The 17,941-nt window shown below is 35.9% G+C and overlaps 1 protein-coding gene across 4 annotated transcripts in view; it reads left to right on the forward strand.

Moving 5' to 3' along the window:
- Nucleotides 1-314: 314 nt before the first annotated feature.
- The window catches only part of MAP7D3 (MAP7 domain containing 3), a 31,139-nt gene continuing 13,512 nt past the window's right edge, over nt 315-17,941 (forward strand). For 3 of the 4 annotated variants that reach the window (XM_039874900.1, XM_039874917.1, XM_039874911.1), the window contains exons 1-8: nt 315-574; nt 5,667-5,765; nt 5,854-5,937; nt 7,023-7,186; nt 10,052-10,166; nt 10,709-10,813; nt 14,567-14,656; nt 15,742-15,867. In XM_039874900.1, the coding sequence (XP_039730834.1) occupies nt 514-574; nt 5,667-5,765; nt 5,854-5,937; nt 7,023-7,186; nt 10,052-10,166; nt 10,709-10,813; nt 14,567-14,656; nt 15,742-15,867 (844 nt within the window). In that variant the 5' untranslated portion in view covers nt 315-513. The remainder of the gene's footprint in view (nt 575-5,666; nt 5,766-5,853; nt 5,938-7,022; nt 7,187-10,051; nt 10,167-10,708; nt 10,814-14,566; nt 14,657-15,741; nt 15,868-17,941) is intronic. The other variant, XM_039874925.1, reaches the window with a different exon arrangement.

The following is a 17,941-nucleotide window of genomic DNA, read 5'->3' on the forward strand; positions in this document are numbered from 1 at the left end:
TGTCACAGGAACCTCTCTCTCCCCCAGCCTCTCCCCGGGGCGCTTCCCCCAACTTGGGCCTTTCTTTGTGTAGTGTTTCAAAGCCTAGCAAACTTGTGATACAAGCGCACCCAGTAGGCACTAAGTAAAAGCTTCCTAAATGAACGAATGAATGAAGGAAGGAATGTTACTGGTTGCCAGGTAGAAGTGATGAAAGGAGTAAAGGAATGTTGGATGGCAAGCCTCGTGGTGATTGGCTGGCTGCCACAATGGGAGTGCGGGGAGAGCAGGGAACGTAGGAGGCGGTGTCTTTAGACAAGGTGGTGGCTGCCCAGGCAGTCACGACGTGGTGCGTGGAGAGCAGCGCTGTCCAGTTTGCGGGTCCCAGGTGGGCGGGGCGGCCCTTTGGGCCCCGCCCCGCCAGGGCTGCCCCGCCTACCAGCTCATCGGCCCCAGCCCAAGCGGCTGTCGCGCCGGAGCTTGCGCACTGTGGCCCTCGAGACAGCTGCTGTTCAGGGCTCTACTGCTTGGAAGATGGCGGAGCGTGCTATCGCTAGTAACGCTCCATCCCTGAGGGGTCTGAGGGAACGCATGGGTGAGCGGACGGGGGATCCCGGGAAGGGGGTGGGTGGGGCTCGGGCCGTGCGGGATGCGGTGTTCCTGTGGCCCCGGAGACCGTTGGAGCAGTGCAGAGGGCGCAAGAAAACTTTATTCCGGAGTCGCCTCGCGCTGTCCGGTCCTCCCCTCATCCCCGTTGGACCTCCTTGGGATGGGATGGGAGCTGTGGTGGGAGAGGGACGCTAGGGAAAACGACTGGCCAGCGCCGCCAATGGCCGAACCCCCTTGGGCAGGGCGCTTCAGAATTAACGGGCGTTGCTAGGCGCGGCGCGGGGTGGGGGTTAGAACCCCAGACCCGGCGGACGGTCCCGAGTCCGCCTGCCTCTGCGGGCGGCGAGCGCCGTACAGTTGCTGGAACGGACGTGCCACTGCCCGGCATGTGCGGGCGCGCACTGGGATCCCGCGCGCCGGGACCGCCCCCGCGGCCGGGGGCAGCCCTTCCAGGCGCCGGTGGTTGTAATTTTCCCTCAGCCATGGGCACTCGCGCTCTGATTCTTTCCTGCGGTCGCAGTCCTTGCCTCTCCCACAGGCTTACCTCCCGCGCCCTCCTGGTCAAGGTCCGCTGAGGAGGGAGTCGAAGTTGGGATGAAACTTGGCTCTCTGTTCCTCCTGATTTGCCTGCTGTAGCACATGACATCGCTAAGATGTCACCGTCCCTGAGACATCTTGCAGACCCTAGGCTGAACTGATTGAGAGTGCTTCTCCCAAATTGGTCCCATCGCCATAGTTTTTTTTCCCCTTAAAATCATTAACTTTGTAAAATGTGCAGCGCATTGCTTAATTAGGAGACTGCTTCACTACCTGAGCGAGATAGTATTTCTTGTTTTGGGGAGGTTGCTTTTAGCTAGTTCTCTGGCTAGTTGCCTCCTACATCAACTTGAATAAAACGGATCTTGTTGATTTTATTGAAATCCTTAGGGATTTTTTTTTCATTTGCAATTGAACAATTAATTTAGATTGGCTGCGATTGAGAGGCTTTATGTTACTTCAGAACGCTTTGAGTCAATTCCCCCAAAGAATGTGTCAGAAGCAAATACACTTTCATCGTTCTATAGGTAGAAAAACTCTTTTCTGTCTCCAGCTTATAATCGTTCACCTGGAGAATCTGCAGTAAATTCAGATTGCTTTATTGGTTATTGACACCTAAGGCTTTCTGACATTGGTTTCAGTGACTTAAATTAACCAGCGTTCCAGATATCCCTCGCCCAAAAAAAGACATTTGTATATTGAACATTGAAAAGTATTTTAAAATTTTAAGACAGTTGCTTGTATTCACAGTGTTTCAAACCAAAAACTTAAAAAGCTATGCAAAAAGGTTTAACTTAGAACCATAGTTGACTTCCTTGCTGCCATTTTATATTAGAAATTTAAAACATCACATGCTAGACCAGAACCGCCCTCAAGGTCTCAGCGTTTCCTGAAGGGGACAAAGGGTCAATGAAATGTTTTGCCACTTTGTGGCAAATGAAATAGGGCGCTTTGTGGTGGTTGCTTCTTTTTATTCTGTGGTCTAAATAACAGTATTAGATCTATTGATCTGTAAAATTAGTTTCATAGTGTGATGGTTCTTTGCCACAAATATAGCCCTTTTTATAACAAAAAAAACCTGTTCAATCATTTTTTCCAAACTGTCCTTTCCTCCTAATAAAAATACTAATAAAAAATAGTTTATGTGCTCTATTATTTCTGGCGAGTACAGAAGAAAGGATCTTGGAGAAGAAAGGTTGTGGGGAGGTAGGGCTACAGATTTTATGTTGAATTCTGAGAGTGATTTCAAGAGCAACATCTCTGGCAGACGATACTAAGTAAGTATGGGGATGTGTACTTATTGACATCTCATGACATTAAGCATTTTGGTTGATTGTGCTTGGGTGCAGCCTTAGGAAGATTATTATTACCATTCTTGAACTAGTTGTCATCGAGTGTCTTTCTTTTCTTGCATTTAGTTTGCCCTAGTGGAGCAGAGCTCTAATGACACAGATCGTGTATCACTATGTATGTATGTATATATGTGTGTGTGTGTATGCGTGCACGCGCATGTGTTGAAAAAGGGAGGGGGGCCCAGAGAGAAGCAGAAATTTTCCACTGTATTGAAGTCAGTAATGAGCTAAAATGCTTTATGTCCAAAAGGGACTTCAAAATTTCAATGACGTCTTTTTAAAACCTAGTAAATATAAAGCATTCTTTAACTTTGGCATCCTAGTGACACCTATTTTTGGTTTATTTCATTCTGAGGCTTTTATTGGGCTAGATAGGATGATTGATTTTAAGTTTTCCCCTGGTAGAGGATGATTTTCTTGTAATTTCTTTTACACTTTTTCTTTAAACTTAGGCCTTTCTTAGCCACAGCATAATAGTGCTTTCTTTTTAAAAAGGAAAAAGAAAAAGAGAAATACTTTATTTAAAAATCATTCTATTGCTTATTTTCAAAGTATAATTTAAACCTAAACCCATATATTTCATTTATTTTTTGCTGAATCTATACAGTAACCTTAGAAGGTAGCTGAAGAGAGAATAATGAACTAACTCATATAAAGATTAATGTGGATTTTGTATAATCTGGTCCTTGATAATTATGTAATATTTCAAAGTAAAGTTGCTTCTTAATCTACAATTGAATAAAGTTCTGGCTTCACCATTACTACCTGTGTGACCTGGGAAAGTTATGTTTCGCTTCGGTTTTCTCGTCTGTAAAAAAAAAAAGGGGAAAAAACAATAATATCCATTTTATAGGATTGTTATGAGAATTTACCAAGGTAATACAAATGAAAAGAACTTCGTATATGGTGAAGTGATATACATTATTTGTTATGGCAGATTTTAGGAAAGTATAAATATAGATTAAGATTTATAATTCAGTTTTAGTAATAAATACTACACATTTTCTTATTTAATCTCCAGGCAAAGGTACCTTTTAACCTTAATTTAAGATTTAGAATTAGTAGAAAAACTAAAGAAATACTGTTGTATATGCTTCCTGCACCTTACTGTTACTTTAAAATGAATGATAAATAAATACCCTCATTCATGGAATTGAATAAAATGTTCACTCTGTTAAGACCGGATATAAAGACTTTCTCCCATTGCCTGGAAATTTTAAATAATTTTTAGAATCTGCCCTTTTGGTGAATGTATTTCTTGCCAGTAGGAATTTCAATATAAAGGTCTAAAAATCAGATTTGATGTTATATTAACACCTTAATATTTATATGATTTGGTTCATTAGTCCCACCATAGCTAATTCTAAGGTTACTTCTGTTTAATAAGATCTTTAAATCTGGTAAAATTGTACACTTTGAGAGAAATTACCCTTATGGTCGGCTAAATTGTGCCAAAATATGGACTTTCCTTAGGACTCTAAGCAAGAAAACCAAACATGCAAAAACAACTTGTTTTCTCTGTGCTCACAAAGAAATGTTATGGGGGCAGGGGCGGTATATAGGAAGGCTTAATTAATTTATAGTGTGTATTTAAGAATTTTTCTCAATACACTAGTACTCAAAATCAGAGGATAATTGTGGTCTACAAAATTGCCAGTAGTTGAATTATTAAGGAAGCTAGAAAGAATTTAATCTTCAAATTTATCTAGGTCATGGATTATCTGAACTGTTAGGTCTTTGGGGTAATAAAAATCCTTTTCCCTTTTTGAAATGGTGATCCCAGTGGCAGCCATTGTAATGTCACTTTCAAGGTTACTTTGTAAAATGACTCCAAGATATCTTTCCTCAGTGACAACTAACATCTTGGTCCATTCATTCTATCCATACTACGACAGCCCCCTATTCGCTTAATTATTTTAACTGCCCATCTTCAACTGTTATATTTTCCTTGATATATAGAAACCAGAATTGTATGCAGTATCACAGGAGCATATTTCTTGTGATTTTTTACAAGGGTAGAAGAGTTTTCAGTGTTAATCTCCAGATCCTTCCTGAAGATGCCCAGCATCGTAGGGTATTTTAGAAACAGCCATACGTGGAATTAAAGGTTTCAGGGAAACCACTGTAATAACTTGTTTGCATATCATCCTAGAATTTTAGTTTTTATTTCCCTCAAATGGTGCTCCCCTTATCTTATATTTCACCCTTATTGAAGATTTTTTTTAAAAAAATTAAGTATAGTTGGTATACATTTAAGTATAGTTTCAGGTGTATAATATAGTGATTTGACATTTATATACCTTACAATGTGATCACCACATCAAGTCTAGTAATCATCTGTCACCGTGCAAGCACACTATTATGGACTGTATTCCTCTTCACCTTTTACACCTATCACCTCCCATTGAAGTTTATTTACCACTTTTCTGCCTGTTTATACAGGATATATGTAAATTTGTGTTGTATAATTTTATGTCCGCTTGACATTTTTCTACCTAGAATAATACCATCTAATTGGAAATTCCTTGAGTGGTCTTCCGCCTTAACTGTGCATCAGAATAGAGCTTTTAGCAACTGCAAAGGCCTGGGCCCCACCCCCAAGAGAGTGGGGGCAGGGAGGGGCAGGCATTGCTAAATTTTTTAAAAGCAACTTAGGTGACTCTAGTATGCAGCCAGGGTAAAAAGCCCCTGATCTAGATCATTTATAAATGTATTCCTTAATATTGGGCCTAACCTTTGAGGATCTCACTGTTGACACTTTTGCTTCCAAATTAAGATCCATAAACTCCAAATGTTTTCTAAATTCCCAATTTATGGTGAGACATTTTTTCCAATTCCTTGCCAGCTCAGTTTTTCTAGTACTTGGCATAAGGTCTTATCTGAGGCATTTTTAAAAGCTGTTAATCATTAGCTCCTATTCATCTACAAACTGGTGCTGCTACTCCCACTAAACAACTATATCCACAGATATGCTGGCACATCCACAGCACACATTTTTAATTCTTTGTGAAATTTTTGTTGAACATCATGAACTCAGTATGTCTTTGTTGACCCAGATTAATTCATCATGACTTCATCTTAAGGAGGAGATGCTATCCTTTATCATCAAAGACACAATTGGCTGTGCTTTGCTGACCCTGTTTTAGCTGTTTGTATTCTTAATATCTAATTTATCTCCCTGTATTTTAGTTGCTGCCGCTCATGCCATTGCTCAGGAAAGACGGAATCAGAGCGGCTTTAGCTCTCTTCCATTTCAACCCTCGAATACAAGATCAACATTTAAACCAGGTATGATTTCTTGAATGCTTTGGGAGATGTCAAAGTATCTTTATCAAAATTTGGGATCTTATTAATGTCTAACTCTTCTTTTTTTCAGTGTTGGACGGATCTGTTCTTAAAAATGATTTAAAACAAAAATTAGCAAAGGAGCGCAGGGAAGAACGGCGGCGACAACAAGATGGTACAGTTTTGACTTAAAAAAAAATCAAAATGGATGAAGTGGTTTTATTTCCAAAGTGGTTTTACTTTTCCTTATCTGTTTGTATGATAGATTACACTTATAGTATGCATCATATTGGATTAAATGCTTATACTAAATCAGATAAAGAGGGCCCATGAAAAGTATTTGACTAAATTGTTTAATTTTTGAAGTAGTAGTTTCTCTTAGCTTTAATTTTCTGAAAACTAAGGTATGAAAATTTCTCAACATTTGTAGAAACAAGCAGAATGGGATTTAAGTAAAAATGATTCTGAACATGAACATGAAGTTGCTGAAAAATTTCTAACATAGATAAGGTATCTTTCACTGATCGCTTTGCTTCTCAAGTGTAACTTTTTATCAGTTAGGATCTAAAAGAATAATCTTTCTACAACTTGAGAGGATGCTTTTTCAACTATATTTTCTTACTCTGGTCTTGTAAATCCACTAACAGTTCTGTGCTCAACTTCATTCAAATGGAATATCAATTATCTTTGTTTTGGTGAGGAGCCGTTTCTTCCTAGCTCTTGGTAGGGGGGAGTATTATACAATTGCATAGATGCTCTCCAGGATTAAGCGAGGGGAAATTTGAATAGAGGAAAACATCAAAATGTGATATGTGACTAAGTCAATGAACTTAATATAGTCTGTATAGATATGAGGCCTTTGAAAGAAGTTTCTTAGTAGAAGGAAAAAAAACATTCTGGCTGTATTTTTTTTTAATTATTATTTTAAAGTACAGTACTTTAAGCTGATAGGGCCTTGAGTTTACCTCAAGTCAGCAGAAATATCACATGAATGAAACTATTTCTTCTTTGGAATTTTGGTTTAGGCAGGATGGGAGTCATCTAAGCTAATTTATTTCTCTGGAGTTAAATGAATACCCAGTGAAAATGAATCTTTAGCAGCCATCTCTGTTCACGTACATAACAAATCTTTAGTTATCAGCATAGATCATTGTTTTTAAGAAAGAGAATGAGAAATATTAACTCTTTTCTTCTCTGTTTCTAATGTGGAAAATGTAAATATTTTCTTGGCTCTTACACCTTGTGTTTGGAATATTGCAGCTAATAAAGAAATACAACTACTTGAAAAAGAAAGAAGGTCCAAGATCCGATATGAAAAACAAATGGAGGAAAAACAGCGAAAGCTGCGGGAACAAAAAGAAAAAGATGAACAGCGGAGAATATCCGCAGAAGAAAAAAGAAAACAAAAATTACGAGAAGAAAGGGTATATATTTTTCTAGCCTGTTAATCAAATTATACACTGTTACCTGGGTCTGGAATACTTTTTTTCTTATCCCTTCTCTGTCTTTACTGGTCCAACCTGTGGAAAGGGAATCAATCCCAATTCTTCTTTTCTTCTTTTCTTAAGCATTAGAGTCTCTTGCCCCTGTCCCATCAGATCCTTGGAGTGTAGATCCACTGGCTGAGGTTAAGAGGAGCTGTGCAGATCCAGGAAGAGAGCCCTGTCCACCTTCAGGACATGGCACACGGGGTACTGAGTTTGCTCTAAGTGGCTCTCTCCCCTACCCAAAAGTTTCCAGTGTTGCTCCAGTTCCTGATATTCACACCCACTGTCTGGTCCTCCCTGACAGGCCTCCCATCTGACAGGCTTACTGCTTTCAGCTCCTCTAATGGTGGGACTACATGCACTGCTTCACTTATGTGTTCCCCTGGCTCCCTCTGGTGTGCACCCTCTCTCACCTTCCTCACATTCCCTTGTTTTTCTTTGTCGTTTTGTGGCCCACTGCTCTCTTTTCCCTTCTGGACTCTGTTGGTGTCTTTGGTAATCTCTTGGTATGAGTCACTGCCTTTGTGATGCCCTCTCTTTTTCTCTTCTGTCCCTCTTCAGTCAGTTTGCATTTCATCGTTTATACATGGGTACCTGGCTACCTGGCTCATTCTGTATGATTCTCTACGCGACCAAATGTTTCACCTATAGGTCATTCCACTACTTTGCTCTGAGTATCCTTGACTCTTCTAAATCCAGTACATTCTCTGTCACACCATTCTCTTTCTTGCTGGCATTCTCTTTTTCTTTATTCCAATGACTCTAGATCTCTAAATAAGTCTTAGTCTGTCTTCTGGTTCTCTGTTTGCCTCACTTTTCTTTCTGCTTTCTTTGTTTTAGCTTCTTTCTTTTTCTTTCCCCATCTTTGGACTTTCTGCCTGTTCTCTCGGTATGAGTGTTTTAATCTTCTCTTTTTTTCTGTTGCTCTAATTTTTACATTTCTTATTCTCTTCTCTTTAGCTTCATTTCTCCCCATGAGCCTTCTTCTTTGCTGCTTTTTCTGTGGTGCTCACTTTTTCTCCTTCCTTGTGCACGTGGTTGCTCTTGCATATGCCTTATCCCCAGCCCTCTCTTCCTTCTGTAGATCTTATTCTGGGACTGTCTTCGTGACATTTCTTCCCCATCCATGACCCAGTACCACTTTATCTGTCTTTTTGAACCTTTTTCTATGGTTGTTTATGCTATCATTTTTCACATTCCAGTGTTTTATGGACTCTCATTGAGTATTTCTATTCTGTCACTCTTCATTTTCCTCTGTGAAACATCGTAATTTACTTAGGTATATTAAAGAGAATGAGAGAGAGACAGAGACAGAGAATATGAACTAAGTAAAGACAGAGGACCAAAGTAGGTAAAACAGAAAACTATTTATGCAGAGTGGAGGAGGGGCCCTGGAGGTGAGAGAGAGTCCCAGAAACTGAGAGAAAAAACATACCATCTTAGAGAAAGAGGAATCTGAGAGAGAGAACACAGAAAAGAAGAGAATGCAGCAAAATGACACTGTGGACAGAAAGGGAGCCAGAGACATGGCAGGGAGAAGAGGCAGAAAGATAAGGAGAAAAGGTCCAGAGAGCTAACTGGTGTGTGTGTGGGCGGAGGGGGGGGGTGTCCCAGCAGAGCAGGGACCATGGGATACTATAAGTAGGCTACAGGTAGAGCAGGGTAAAAACTCCAAATTTGGGGAATGGGCGATACATCTTAGCTACAAATGCACGAAGGAACCTGAGAGCACAGAGAGTCGGTGCCTTTGGAAACAGGTATGGAATTCTTAGGAATCAGGAATGTTTTACTAATACAAGATTAGTCTCTGTTTTTAGTCTTCGTTATACTTTCTGGGTTTCTAAGTAGTTTAGAACAACTTCCTGTTAGAAAATATAATTTGAAATATTGCCATTACATACATTTTATTTTAAGAATTGCAGTTGCTGTTCTCTGTAGAGGATACGATGATTCTCCATTTTCCTGGTATGCTTACCCTCTTTGGCCTGAGAAATAGTGGGGATTTTATAAGTATGTTGTTGCTAAGAAACGGTTGTTGTCAGAGAAAAATAGAAAACCGTCTGGCCCAGAAGTTGATTTGCTTACCTGCGTATAGCCCACGGTGTGTTATAGCACCAGGATGAAAAATATCTAAGAATTTCTGGCAGTGGAGTTGTTTTGCCACAGTATGACATTTAAATTTGTATAGCTGTTATCCTGAGCAGTTTAAATTGAGTCGAAGTCAAGACCAACTCATCATTATCTTTTTAAAACTATATTAACACCAGAATTTAAGATGTTATAAATGTGGGTAAAATAGATGACTCTGGCATAGATTTCACTTCTGTGTGTGAGTTGACTTTTTTCCTTCCTCATTCTAAAAAGAATTTCAAGTGTATTTTTAAAAATACATACTACAACCAGATGATAAATGTTTGAGGGAGTCAAACAGAGGGGAAAATTAAAGTAGGAAAAAAATAAAACGTAAGGTATGATTAGCAAACACAAAAGTGGACCACTCAGTCTTCGTATAGTTTCTAGAAATAGGCTACAAATTTGGTTCTAAATTTCCCAGTGATAAAGGCAGAAGGAAGTATGATCAGTTCCTCGATTCAGATTCATAAGATTAAAACCTAGTTATTCAGGAGAAGCACTGATATTGACTGATACCTGAAACATGTCTCTATTTTTAACTTTTACCTGATACGAAAAACTTTGCCTGATATAAAATGTGATGGTGGTATTGCTTTATAACCCACAGATCAAAATTATACTAACCATTATAAGGAATGTGTAAAAATTGTTGGCATTTATTTTAAATAGGAGAAATTCAAAGCTGCTCTCTCTCGTACATTGGAGCGGAGCAACCGTGTTGATCAACGTCAAAAAAGATGGTCATGGGAAGGTTCTACAACAGTAAATTCTGGAAATAAAACTGGTAATTAATACAACTATTGAACTTGAAGTTCATTCATGCTCATATTAAATATTGGCTATTACCATAAGCTTGCATTTAGAACAAGGTTTTGAGTTTTGTATCTTCAATGAAAATACTGCCATGTGCTCTGATGTGCACAGTATTTCATCTGTGTCATGAGATTGCAAAAGAAACAGTGAAAATTTTATAGTTTTATTTTATCTAATGTATCTAAAATCTTAACATTTAAACTCGTAATCAGTATAAAAATGATAAGTAATCAATACACTTTATACAGCTTTATTCAACGCACATTTAAAAAATAAATCTGCCCTGTTTACTATTGATATACTGTAAATTTTCATGTATGTGGACATAATTCTACACTATTTCATAAAACATAAGTTAAATACATACAATTTTAAAGAAATGACTGACAATGAACATTGTGTACCTAAAAATTGCATATTTATGCTCCATAGAACTACATCATGAACTCGTTTTGTTTCAGCTAATGATGCTTTCTTAAAATTGTATATAGTAAATATTATATCTTTTCTCAGTCAATAAACGATCTGTATCTACTGAAAAAATTGAACAGGAGACTTCTGGTTTGCAAAAACAAACGACTGTGTCATCTGCAGGTCTTCAAAATTCTATAGCCAAAAGTAAGTAGTTATTTCATGTATTCCACTGAATTTCAAATAAATCAATTCTTTATATGTATTTTTACAGTACCACTTATTCTTTATATTGTGGAACATTGAGATTGATTTCAGAAGAGCAACATCACATTGTTTTACAGTAGATGATAGAGATGGTCATTACCATTTTGTACTTCATCAGTATACCAATATAAATATCAATATATGCATGTGTATATAAAATTAATATATTAGTATAAATATCAATATAAATCCTCATTTTGTGATTTGTGTATTAATCATATCAGATGGGTTTGTAGGGCTCAGGTAGCCCAAACTAAAACATTTCAACCAAAAGACATTGCCATTAAGTGGCACAATAATTTATTTTAAAATTAATTCATATTCTTTCTAACCTATAAACAAAATCATTTTTTTCTAGGGACTAGTTAAACTAATCATTCAATTTTCATTAAGTTTCATGAATAATTCCTTATTTAAGGAAAATAATAGCATATATATAGCAGTGGACAGATTGATCTGCTTCACATATATTTGTTATTCGCAACAACCTTGTAAAATCGACAGGCAAGTATAATTACCTTCCTGGTTTTGTAGTTAAGATCCCAATGAAGTTACCTTACTATGGATACTTCAGATACTTTTGCTCCTGGTATTTGTCCTTTTATTTAGTGTTCCTTATTTAAAAAAAATTATTACCTGACTGTGTGCCATTGACCATTTCTGGCTTGTAGTACATGGTGCTTCTCACTGATAATTAAAAAAAATTAAGCAACCATACTCATCATAAGTTAAAAAAAAATTTTCTTTTGGAAATAAAAATACAAGTGATACAAGTCAACACCAAAAAAAAACAATCCAATAAAAAATACAGGCAAAGGACCTGAATAGGCATTTCTCCAAAGTGGACATGCAGATAGCCAATGGACATATGAAAAGATGCTCAATATCACTAATCATCAGAGCAATGTAAACTAAAACAACAATGAGATCACCTCACACCTATCAGAATGGCCATCATCAATAAATCAAGTATGTGGAGAAAGGGGAACCCTCATGCACTGTTGGTAGGATTGCAAATTGGTACAGCCACTATGGAAAACAGTATGGAGGTTTCTTAAAAATTAATAATAGAACTACTTTATGACCCAGAAATTGCACTTCTGGGTATTTATCCAAAGAAAAGATATATACATCTCTATGTTCACTGCAACACTATTTACAATAGCCAAGATATGGAAGTGCCTAAGTGCATGTCAATAGATGGTTGGATAAAGAAGTGTACACACACACACACACACACACACACACACACACACACACACACACACACACACACACACTGGAATATTATTCAGGCATAAAAATATGAAATCTTACCTTTTGAAACAACACCAATGGACCTAGAGAGTACTATGCTAAGTGAAGTAAGTCGGACAGAGAAAGACAAATACCATATGCTTTCACTTATATGGAATCTAAAAAAAATATGAATGAAAATGTAATCAGACTCAGATACAGAAAAGAAACTGATGATTGACAGATGGGAGGATGGGATTGGGGGACTGGGTGAAAAAGGTAAAGAGATTAAGAGGTACAAATTGGTAGTTACAGAATAGTCATGAGGATGTAAAGTATAGCTTAGGAACTATAGTCAACAATATTATAATAACTATGTTCATTTAAAGCCAGGTGAGTACTAGACTAATCGAGAGCATCACTTCATAAATTATATAAATATCTAACCACTATGCTGTATACCTTAAGCTAGTATAAAATAATGCTGAATGTCAACTGTAATGGAAAAATAAAAATTAAAAAAAAAAAAGAAAAAATAGAAATGATCACGGAAGGAAGAAAACATGGCCAACATTATATAGCATTCCCTTAAACTTAGTCATTAAAAAAAGAAATACCACTTTTGTACCTTATGAATGGGGAAAAAAAAGGCATAATTTGAATTAAAAAGTATTTTTTTTGTATTAGGTGCTTTGACATTTTTTGGAGCAATGCTGATTGCTCTAAAAATTCCAGTACAGCAAAAGATTCTAGATCTCATTTAAAGTATAATTGTAGCAGTAGTTAACTTAGTGGGAAAGATTTTTCCATTTTTGTCTAAATATTATAGTTTGAATATGTTGGAAGTGATTTTAGCTTTGTTCATTCTTACATATGTTATTTGTACTTTTAGGAGTCATACAATTTCCAACGATGAGCTTGCGTGCAAGGTTTTTCATCAGTCTGGGTGCATCACGTTTTCTCCTGTAATGTTCTGACAAAAGTTGAACCACAGTTACCCTCAATATGCTTTCCCAAAGCACTTTTATATATAGCGTAGGTCCATTCATAGATTAATGTGGGAAGATTTTCTCTAGCACCTTGTTTGTCATATAAGAAAATTAATTTAGTTTCCACCAACTCAATCCTTTAGAAAGATTAGATAACATTCACATCAATGTCATGTTTATATGCTTTCATTTTAATATAGCTTAATTTTTTCACAAGCATTAACTTTGTTTTATTATCTAATTGCTTTGAGGAATTAGCAAAGATTTCTTCCAGAGATGCTTACTATATTTTTTAATATAATGAGCAAATACTAATATGCTTTCAATAATATGCATACTTGCCATATTAGTGAAACATGTAAAGAGAAGGGACAGGTGATGACTTTCACAGTAATAATTAGTTAAATCGCACTGAAGGAACAATTCCAAGTAACTTTTTAAATGATTTCTTTACAAGTTTTTAATACAAGAAGGTGTGTGGAAGACACTTTGTAAAATAACTTGCCTAAAGGTACAGTATATTGCACACCCTGAAATGATGAATGTTGTAATCATTGGTTCCAGGGGAAATAAAATCAATATTGGCAGTGGCTTATCTTTGTAAAATCCCGTCAAATTGAAATGAAACCTATTCAATCCAGAGATGAGAACTTTAAACTCAAATGAAGTTCATAATATAATCTGTAATATTTTAAATAGCCCTATTTTAAATCTTGGCTGATTCAAATAGTCTACTTTTCTTCTGTTCATTGCTGACTCATAACTTTATAGCATTTTGACATTTCTTGCAATATAATAATAAAGGATGTGCGATTTAACCACCTAACTGAATCATTTACACTTCTGTGGTTCACAGTGCTCAATTATATTATCAATTCAGGAATTTTCAAATGATGCTGTATTGTCAATATGTACTTTAATTTGTCCCCAAAAGAAAAGTTATTCTTTAAACAGACATTCCTTAATATTCTGAGCCAGAATATGTCAAGCGAAATGGAAAAGTATCTACACAAAACAAATTATTTTCCCTATGAATGATTTGGGTTGCTAAAATTGTACATCTGAATCATGTGGTAATGATCATTTTTGTTTTAAAGATACTAGTTATAACTAAAGTATAAGTTATTTTAGCAGTAGATATCATGGATTGTATCCAAAATTAAAGGTTGTATACTTCTAATTTGGGAACTTTGATGTTGTCAAGTTGTATCAGATATTTTCCCCTCTTAATTTTTACAATTTTCTAAATAAGTTTATTTTATTTTAGATAACTTAAAGAGTTAAACAGTTAAACTAGTTTTAAGTTTGGGGATGTAGAAGCTCTACATAATATTTGAAACTTAAATAAATTCTTTACAAGTAAGTGCAGATAAAATAGAAAATGTTTGAAAAAAGGAGTGACTCGCTTCTGAAATAATATATTCAAACAGCTTGTAAAATATAATATTCCTTTGCCTTTGATCTCCAGAAAAAACAGAAAAGAAGATAAACTCATCTTTCAGAAGACATAGGAAACTGCATTCACCTACAGAGGAAGAGCAAAAGGAAGGAAAAGCAGGTGGTTATTTCTAAGTACCAGTCTTAAATAGTGGTTTAAAAGAGATGTGAATGTCAACCTTCAGTTACTTGAAAAGTCATTCCTAAATTTGAAAGCCAGAATATCCCTTCTTTAACTAAAAAATGTACTTCGGCGCCGTGCTTATTTGGCTGAAGCCAGAAGAGTTAAATAGATAATTCTGCCATCATCTGAGCAAGGAGTCTTTAATGAAACTGACAAACTAGATGATACATGTTGGAAGAGATAGATTTGTACTAGAGGACTTGACTCCCTTCAAACATTTCATCAATTTGCATTTAGCAGTTCTAAATTACCGGTCACATTTGGAACTTCAAAGCTTTGCTTTGTTGCTTCATAGTATTACCCCAAGTCTATCCTTTGTGTATGTTTTCTCTGCTGATTATTGCATGCAAGATTTCACAATTATTACTAAAGTACTTCTTTATTTAAAGTAGTTTCTAACACCTTCCCTGCTAACTTTTCCCTGTCAAACATGATTGCTGCTTTTTGTTTCATACTGAACCATTCACTTACAGAAGACTCTCCAGTTCATTGATTCAGATCAAATCCTGTTATAACAAATGCCATTGTCACAAGGATCTTTATGAGCATAAAAATTGACTGCCTTAGTGTAGTCCAAATTTCCTCTTGAATATTTGGATTATATTTTCAATTGGAGCAAGATATTTACAACAAGATTCACTTTTAGCAAAAGAATTCAGTCAGTCCCTTGGAGCTTTTGGCAATGGACTTGACCAGCATGACCATAGAAATCCATGTCAAAGTTGTTTTTTCATTCCTCTCCATAAAGATTCCATCCATTGAGTACGGTTTTGTTAAATATATTACCTAGATTCCTTAATTGGGGTTTTTGTGGTATGCTGGGGCCTTTCCCCCTTTATTCAGGTACACTTCCTTAACAATGCAGTCTGGTCAGGTGGTAGTTTTCACTATCATGTATGTCTTGTTTTCATTGCATTTACTTTTTGACAGAGAAAGTTACAATAGTTCACATTAGTCTTTCTTGCTTTCCAATATTTTCAAGGCTTCAAATTGAATCCTTTTTGTTTTTTCTCATCATATAGTTCAGCAGCTGTATACCGAACTTTGGGAGAATGATTTAATAATGAGCCTGATTGTCCCAGCAAAAGCAGCAATAGCCAGAAGCAAAAGTGCTGCTTCATTACCAATCCCTGGAAAAGATACTCCAGGTAACAGGCATGGTAGAAAGCTGGAAAGTGCAACTTTTTGCACTTAAAGAGTAGGTTGTATCAGTTAATTTGTCACAGTAAGGCATACATTTTGAATCAATAGCTTTCAAATGAGTGCTTTTACCCAATATTGTATGTTGCATATTTATTTTATGACTTCTAGCATGGTAGAGTAGTTATCTGGGTAATAGGTAATTCATAGGATGACATAGGTAATTTTGGTGGTTATTAAATTTTAAAGCTATGAGTTTCTTGACCTGTGCTTACATGTCACAGTATTGTAAAAAGTACTGGATTTTAAAAGTATAGAAAACGTAATATCAAGGGAGAAAGTGTCCTACTCCACCTTCCTTTTTTTCCTGAAATACTGAAGAATAATAGTGAGCTGCTCTTCAGCTTTTAATTAAGAACATAAAGATTGTTAGTGAAATAAAACAAATCTTCAGGGATAATGTGGATTTTCTCATTTATAAGTTACCTGTATAGTATTAGACATGCCCATGGGTAGTTAGAAGTCCTCAGTAATGGAGAGCTCGAATGCATTGTTCCCATCATTTTTTTCCCCCTTTTTTTCTCCACTTTTTCTTTTCCAGAATATATCCCACCTCTTTTTTCTGTCAATATTCATATGATTAATAAAATAAAATGTTCTCAAAGACTTTCTGGTAGTCCAACTTCTTTTGGTTTAAATTCCTGACTTTGTTTATGCCCAGTTATATGTGTGTCAGGTTATTTTCTACCAGCCTCTCTCCAATCTATTGTGAGATATTTCTAATTACTTTCATATTATTTTAATATATTACTTCCGTAAAAAAAATCAACATTTTGTCTTAAATTTTTATAGGTAATAGAAATCTAGTTATACTTACTGTATTTTCTGTAGCACAAACTATTGGTATTAAACACTGTGACTGTTTAGGCACATACAGATATGTTAATAAAATATTCTCCACCAAAGATGAGGGACTGAAAAATAATATTTAATTCATAAGTCAATCTTTGGTAATTTGTTCTATTTTTATTATTTGATGAGATCATACAAAACTTTGCCACCCATATTTAAAGATAATGTGACAAATTTACCAAGTCTTAAGAAAGCCACCACCAAATACATTTTTTAAAAATAAAAAATATTTATTATATAAGCAATAAATATTTAGAAAAAATTTTAAATATAATTCCCTATTATTCCAGTACCCACTTATAACTGAATATTTTTTGTTTATATATTTTTTCACAAAATGGGATTATAACCTGCTTTTGTTTAAACTCAATATACATTATTATTTTTCTTTAATTAATTAATTTTTATGGTGACATTGGTTAACGAATTCCAATAAGTTTTAGCTGTACACTTTAAGAGTAAGGCATATATATATTTATACTGTGTGTTTATCTCCCATAGTTAGATTTCTTACTGTCACCACATATTTGACCCCCTTTATCCCATTTACCTCCCCTTTCCCTCTTCCCCCACCCTCTGGAACCACTAGTCTGTAGCCCATGTCCTTGAGTCTCCATTTGTTTGTCCTGTTCATTTGTTGCTTTTAGGTTTATATCCCACATATAAGTGATATCATGTGATTTTCAACTTTTTCTGTCTGGGTTATTACACTTAGCATGATTATCTTGAGGTCCATCCATATTGTCAATATGTATTATTTTTTATGTCCAAAAATTGCATATTATTAATGACTGCCTTAGTGTAGTCCAAATTTCCTCTTGAATATTTGGATTATATTTTCAATTGTGTCAGTATTATAAACAATGCTATAATAAGTAGCCTTGTACATTACATTTTCATTTATCTGATTTTTTTCTTAAGTATAAATCTAGAAGTGAAATTGCTGAAACAAATAGTATGTACTTTTTTAAATGGCTTTTGATATGTTACTGCTAAAATGCTCCCCAGAGAGCACATGCAAGTCTACACTCCTACCAGCAATTTATGAAGTTGCTTGGTTACCAACATTAGTATCAAGTTTTACCGTTTTTGTCCATTTATTAGGCAAAAAATATTTAGATTGTTAAAGCTGGAAGAGACCTTGGAGATCCAGACCATTCTGATTAATGT

The sequence above is a fragment of the Pteropus medius genome, unplaced genomic scaffold (assembly GCF_902729225.1).
Source record: "Pteropus medius unplaced genomic scaffold, Ma_sr-lr_union100, whole genome shotgun sequence".
In the NCBI taxonomy this organism is placed as follows: Eukaryota; Metazoa; Chordata; class Mammalia; order Chiroptera; family Pteropodidae; genus Pteropus; species Pteropus medius.